This window comes from Anneissia japonica, unplaced genomic scaffold (assembly GCF_011630105.1).
Source record: "Anneissia japonica isolate Jap-2015-1 unplaced genomic scaffold, ASM1163010v1 scaffold288012_len1326614_cov192, whole genome shotgun sequence".
Lineage (NCBI taxonomy): Eukaryota > Metazoa > Echinodermata > Crinoidea > Comatulida > Comatulidae > Anneissia > Anneissia japonica.
Window position 1 is genome coordinate 968,815 of NW_022756612.1, and position 7,501 is coordinate 976,315.

Genomic DNA, 7,501 nt, shown 5'->3' on the forward strand with positions numbered 1-7,501 from the left:
AATTTGCTACCATATTTAGGCTCGTCCCCGAGAAGGGGGGGGGGGTGTGGGGGAAAAGGGTATTGCAATGACCTCCTTCTGTCTCTGTGTCTCTCTGTCTGTGTGTGTGTCTGTCTGTCCTGTTTGTTTGTGTGTGCCTGTCCTTCCGGAAGCATAACTCAAAGGCTACTGGGCCGATTAACCTCAAACTTTCACACATTGACAATATTACATGTACCTCGGTCTTCAGAGGTAAGATTTAGATTTTTGAACTTTATTTATATAGTTTTTGGTCGCAACTGACAGAACCAACTCGAGCGGATCGTTCGACTGGGTCATCTAGCTAGGTCAGGCTGAATCAAGCAGATCGGCCACACACCGACTCGAGCGGACCTACCATGTGTCAAATTTTGGCCGGCGGACAGCAAGCAGTCTGGAAGGCTGTAAGCCCAACTGATGGGCTTGCACGCCTCGTTTGGTGGGTGGATTGGAGAAGTAAGATGCAGATTTTTATATTTTCCGGATGTATATCTCACAATCTGCCGTGCCAATTAAAATAAAAATTGAAAAATAATAAAATATGTAAAAAGTATTCTATAGATGCACAAATAATAAAATTAAGTAATTTGAAAGAAATATATAATACAACAACAACATGCGGGGTGCGCTATTTTGAACTGGTTATTGACTAGAATATTTGGCTAATAAGAGAGACCTAGTTGAGTACTGAAGCCTCGATAATTACTAGCCGACTATGGGTACGAGCCAGTCAAAATTATGGGTACGAGCCATCGTAGGCCCCTCAGGTCTTCGTTTAGCCTAGTCTTAAGTAGGCATAGGGCTGTATAATTCTACAATTTAAAAAAAAAAAATTTATTCAGTTATTCAACAGCGATAAAAACCGCCACTAACAGGTTGAATCAAAACGTAATAAAATATATGTAAACAATAATGTGAAAAGTTAAAAAAAAAACACTTACAAAGATTTAACAATTTTACTTTTAAAAACATTTAAACTATCATAAAAAAGATCAAAATCACAAGTAACAAGCAGACTATTAAATTCATTGGGTAACTGCTGAAAAATGCCCCGTTTTGTGCAATCAACACGACCGTATGGAACGTGGAGCAAATACTGCGAGTATGAACATTTAGATTAAAAAAAGAAAAAAGAGGAAATACGCTAGAATGAAAACATGATATACTGTAGGCCTACATACTTGTATACGTAACTTGATACGTAACTGTTGTAATTTGGTTGTATATATAATATACAGGACAGCATTATCTGTACTAAGATTATATAACCCTTGCATATTCCATTCTACATGGACAGTCACCCGTCCTAAATATTATGAATATGATGATAGAATAATTGGGTGTAAAATGTCGATTTTCTTGTTTTGGTCACTATTGCTGGTTTTGACATGGCAAGGCCTTTTCATATTGGTAGTCTTGTAAATATAGACTCATAGAAAACCAATGTTTCTGGCAAATATATTAAACAAAAAATCACCTCTGTCTGCACCATATACGCACGATGAAGACGCATCTCGCATACAATCCCCATAATGTCAACGTGATCATATTTTTCAATATGTTGAAGTAAGCGATCAAGACATATGAATGTTCCTGTTCGTCCAACACCAGCACTTTGGAATAAAAAATAAAACATTGAAATACTTGTCCACATTAGCTGGAAAAAAATCTAATGTAGCATTTTATTTGTACAAGGTGAAACGTATCAAAATTAGCTTCCCCAGGAAAATAATTTAAACTTGTTATGATCAATAGGTACATGATCTACAGTCTACATAGATACCCAGAACCCTAGCAGCAACTTGACAGGAGGTCAATTATTTTGATAATTGATGTTGCGTTACATCTCAATTCTGGAGGTCAAAAAGGTCATTATAAGCAAAGATAGGCTAAACTAAATGCCGTCTACAAAACTTCTGAGATAAGGATTGCTGGCCGCTGTCTGATTTTGAAAAAAAACAAAAAAAAAAACACATTGATGTTACCATGCTAATATAATGAGTCGTTTAAAACGACATGTAATATTTGATTTCGCTCCACGAATAATAAAGTGTTATTTGAATTTGAGTTACATACTGTGAACATTTTTATTATTTAGTTGGCCGCGGTCTGATAATAATTTAAGTACCTATGACGAATTCGAGTCAACTCGGCCCCATGTCAACTCGACCCCAAGTATATCGTTATTATCATGATTAGTTTGGATTTTTGGTCATGCAGCCTACCGTACTAAGAGAATGTGATCACTTAATCAAAACAGTTTTTAGAAAGCGCAAAGAGGATAGAGGATGAAAAAAAACAGTTATTGATCAAATATGAAACAGAGTGACAGTTATTTTGAAATTAAAAGAAATGCTGAGAATAGACAGCTCTAAAATAAGGATACCATAGGACCTGCCAAAATAGCTGTGTACCAATGAATGAATGAGGCCTAGTTGTTAATTATACATGGGCGGCAGAACCGGGGGGCCCGGGCCCCCCCCCCCACTTTTTGGCGAAAAATATATAATGTCTGGAGAACTTTGTATGATCGGAAATGCAAAAAAAAGTAGGAGGGAAGAAGGAGAAGGATGGGAAAGAGAATGTTTATCCAGTACAAGACCGAGTTACATTTTCTCGCAATTCACATTGGCGGATCTGGGAGGAGGGGATCATGGTATTCACAGTCCCATTTTAATTTCATGTTTTAATTTTTTTTTTTAATTTCAGTCAATGGCATGCGAAACGTGTCTTGTGTGTCAGGCCTAGGAACCTAGGGGTCTAGTCGGGGGGGGGGGTGCTTTAAGCAGGTAGGACCTAACTTAGCTTGTAACTACTGTAGGCACACTAGTCTAACCTCTTTTGCTCAGTGTTTGATAGGAATGTACCTATTTACTACTGGTACTACACCCTATAGAATGGGGTACTAGCTGTTGTAGGTAGTATTACATTTGATAACAGACCTACAAGAAGCTCACAGTTAGTTACAGACGCAGCCTACATCCCATAAATCGGTAAGATTTCATAGGCCTACCGTGTATAAAGAACAATACAGTAATGGTAATAGAATAGTCGAGCGTCACGACATTGCGAAGTGCCTGCTCTTGTTGGTATCGGACTCGAGTCGAGTCAATCCGAGACGGCCCGAGTGGAGTTTTATGCAAATGTTTTGTAAGGGAAAAAAAATCGCACCCCGTCAGAGAGAGCTCCCCCACCCCCACGAGAGGAAAAAACAACGCAATTTGTCGGGGAAAAAAAGAATTATGCAGTTTGTAAATAAATATTATTAGTAATACCCTATTGTGTAAAGGGGGTGAACGCAAAACAATTGAATAACTCGCGTCTCATAACTTTTCCTAATAGTACTAATTATAAAATCATTGCCCACATTCTCAGTAACAGGTTGCGGATGGTTATTAAATCATTGGTTAACTAGATCAAAAGGGCGTTTGGCTGGACACAATATTTGTTTAATAAATTTGTTATATTGTACTGATCGATATGATATTGAAGGGGCAATAATGGTCTTGCATTTAAAAAAAACTTTTGATTCAATTAATAAAGATTGTATGTTTGCTGTTTTAAAACAAATGTTTAATTTCCAAAATCGGGTTTTTTTTTGGTAAAAGACATAGGTTTCTGAAAGATGTTAACATGAAGAGAAGCATACGACAAGGTTGTCCGTTACTGGCACTTCTATACTTGTTGTCGTAGTTATGGCTTTAATGTAAGAAGTAATTATGTTTACAAGGGAATTAAATTGCCCAATGAAACAGATAATGTATTAGCTAGAACTAGTCACTTGGCAGGCAATACAAGTAACTCTCAATATCATTGAATCTTTTTGTAAAAATATCAAAATAGACTTAAACCAAAAGCTTATGGATTGGTAAATGGAAAGACAGATTGATGAATCATTTGATATGTGTTGGGAAACATTCAGTTCGACTTTTAGGAATTTATGTACAATACAATTCGGATTCATGTACTAGTAAAAAATTGGATGGCAATTATTAGAGTTTGAGCAAAATATAAAATTATGCAGTTTTAAACACCATTTAATGTACAAAGTTGTAATTTTGAAGTGCTTTGAATGAACAAAATTATCTAATTATATATCTAAGGTACCTGATACCTTGCGTAATGTATATAAATAACAATTGCGTTTATTGAGGTGGCACTTACCTACAATGGACTAATGTTGGAGTATTCTCATTTAAAATGTGAAGTCGCACTGTCTTAACAAAATTTACTAATGGCGAGCTTGTTTCTGGTACACCATGGTCAGGCCAGTCTAAGAAATGGAAGTGCTTCACTTTTCGTGTTTTAGCACTCTTAAAAAGAAAATCTTCTAATTAGTGCAAAGAGGGAGAAAATGAATACAAAAGAAAAGGTGGATGGATAACATCACCACATATATGGAAACAACAAACTGGGCAAGAGCGGCAATACACACAGAAAAAGAAGAAAAATGTTGGATGAGGGCTTTACACAGCAGTAGGTGAAACATGATGATGATGATGATGAATGCCATTTCATTGCATTATGAGAGTATACACATTCATTAAAACATTAAAAATATACACAGCAGTAGGTGAAACATGATGATGATGATGATGAATGCCATTTCATTGCATTATGAGAGTATACACATTCATTAAAACATTAAAAATATCAACTCACATATTGAATCATAAATTCTCTAACATGCCAGTTCTTTTCTGTTTCTGTCTTCGTTGTCATAGTTACAATGACATCACCAAAAAAAACCGGCTTGTGATCCTCTGGCCAGTATTGCTCACATCGTACCTTAGGACAAAAAAAACCAAAAAAACTCCCCATACAATACTAGTATAATATCTTTCTATGATTAGGATTTCACCGTGGTAATATATAATTGTAATAATGACGCAGGCGATGACGATGTAATTTAATTATATAAAATTTCTGCTGTACAGAAACATAAAAAAAAAAAAATTAAATCCATTATCTCATAACAGTCAATCAATCATTCTTTTAATTACTAGATAAAAATATTCCACAAATCTGCTGTTGTAAAATACCATCAATACATTTATTTGTTAAAAACGCCGGCAGTGGTTACAATGGCGACAATAAAAACAACTACAACAAGATAATCAGACACAGTGGCGTAGCAGGCGGGAAGGGGGTGGGGGGCAGGGGCAGAATGCTCCTCTCCCCCTGATGGTTTTACCGGGCTGACCAAGCCGTCGTACCGGGCTGGGAAATAAAAGAAAAGAAAGAGGGGAGAGGGAGGGAAAGAGAAAGATGGGGAAAAGAAAAGGAATGGAAAAAGATAAGAGAAAATTAAAGACAAGAATAAAAAGGAAGATATCATAATGACCACTCACAACACCCTGCAACCCCTTCTCCACTTCAAAAGATGTCCATAACTCCTTTGATCTAAGCCGCCAGATATTCTCCACGGCGGTGTAACCACCGGGGACAAAGGGAAAATATCCATCTGTGGAAAATCATTCCCCACCTCTTGAAGATGCCCTCAAGTTTCGCATTTCTTGTTAAAGTAGGCCAATTTCCTCTAAAAATTGCACATTTCGGAGAGGTTTGATCAATTCCGACGAAATTAGAATTGCAAATATTTTTGGCGTTTTTTAGGGTTAGCCTTCTAAGTTATTTAAACAATAGTAGTCCTAAACAAGAATATGTTTGTAATAAATAGAGCCATAAAAATGCTTAAATTCAGTTTCAAAAAAAATGTGTGGCCATATATAACATAAGCCCTAAACTAAAAAAAAAAATTTTGTGCGCTTCACACACATTTTTTAGGGTGCACTTGTCCTCCTACACATGATAGTCCCAAACTCAAATAGAAAGAACATTTAAGATAAGACCCCTGTTACGCGCCTGATCAGACATTATACATCCTTGCCCTGTTGTGCCACATCTATGTACTGGAAAAAAAATAATAGCATTTATGTACATTGTAGCCATTTTTCAAATATAACAAAACATCCTGTAAAAAAATAAAATAAGGCCACAAAAAAAAAAAATATATACTTGTTTAGCGCCACCGCCCGACCCTGATTTTCTAGCCGCCTTTTTTTTTTTGGTTAAAAAGTGCTGAAAATCGACTAAAAAATGCTGATTAATAGAGGAAAAACGATCGTTTTTTTCATCTTCAGCACAGGGAACAAGATGTGAAGTGCGCGACCAAGTGTGTTTTCTTTTTCTGCAGAAAAAAGTAGTAGTAAGTATGGCTAGGCCCACCTGGCATAGGCCTAGCCTAGCACTGCAGAAGTTTGCCTTCGGAACCACAATGCTTATTAAAATAAATATTGTACAAACAAATCTTTTATGTAATTTAGTGTCTGTTATAGCCTTTGTAAAAAATTTGGCTTGGCACCAATGCAGTTTTTGAAATTTCTAGGCCTAAGAAACCTACACATTAGGGCCTAGGCTAGGCCTAAGTCAGCAAAAAAATTTTTTAAAAATCCGCCCCCACCCCGTCCCTGAAAATTTCTGAGGGTGTGACGCTAAACAAGTATATTTTTTTTTGTGGCCTAATTCACATTTTGATTCCGATTAGCAATAAATTCGTGGAAAATGCATGTAGAATTTTCACATTGTCTAACGAAAATAATGTTGTGATACACGCAAAAGGAGTGGGAAGTATCCAAAATTATATTTTGTAATATTCAAAAACATAATTCCGACAGTTTTTAAATATATACAGTAGGCTATAATGGAATGGTTTCGTCTGTTTCATCATCTAAAATCATAGGCGTAGATCCCGGGGATGGGGGGATATATCCCCCCCCCCCAATATTTGACAAGGGGGATGGTCCATTGTATCATCCCCCCAATATTTTGACTATGTATGGGATAAAATTGAGCTTTACACACTTCAAAAGACTCACAGAAATAATTTGCACAGTCTTATGCGCTTACAAAGATGAAAATTAGCATAATGTATTAATGTTGATAACAAAATTATTTTATCTGGTACCAATCTAAGCTCTTCTTTCCTTAGATGTTAGATGTGCTTGCAAAGAGAGCCACATTTTACACTGAATGGTGTGTACGACATCAGTATTGTTATGTCAATTCCAAGAATGTTTAAGGTTATATCGGTTGATGAGGAATTTATTGATTAGGCCTATAATAGCAAATTGCATCAATTTATTTTTCAAAAACAAGGTTTCCAGCTTCAGAGGGGGGTGGGGGGGGGCATACTCCTGTCCGTACAAGGGCACACATTGGCGCTAACACCGGGCGCGTAACAGGGGTCTTGGGTCAGAGTGGGTATTTATTTTTTTTATTTTTTAAATTTTTTATTTCAACCATCTTTAAAGAGGTAACCCTTCTAGTTTAGCCCAGTAGGTTAACTGATATTCAGGGGCCCTCTTTAATAACATTAAAGAACAGTACAAACAACATCATTACAACATAATAATAATAATAATAATAATAATAATAATAATAATAATAATAATAATAATAATAATAATAATAATAGTTAATA

General features: G+C 36.1%; 1 protein-coding gene across 1 annotated transcript in view; it reads right to left on the reverse strand.

The window, feature by feature from the left end:
- Positions 1-140: 140 nt before the first annotated feature.
- LOC117124277 (receptor-type tyrosine-protein phosphatase beta-like) overlaps positions 141-7,501 on the reverse strand; it is a 60,787-nt gene continuing 53,426 nt past the window's right edge. Inside the window, exons 7-9 of the mRNA XM_033270447.1 lie at positions 4,681-4,806; positions 4,183-4,331; positions 141-1,631 (exon numbers count right to left, since the gene is read on the reverse strand). Coding sequence (XP_033126338.1) covers positions 1,421-1,631; positions 4,183-4,331; positions 4,681-4,806 — 486 coding nt within the window. The 3' untranslated portion in view covers positions 141-1,420. The remainder of the gene's footprint in view (positions 1,632-4,182; positions 4,332-4,680; positions 4,807-7,501) is intronic.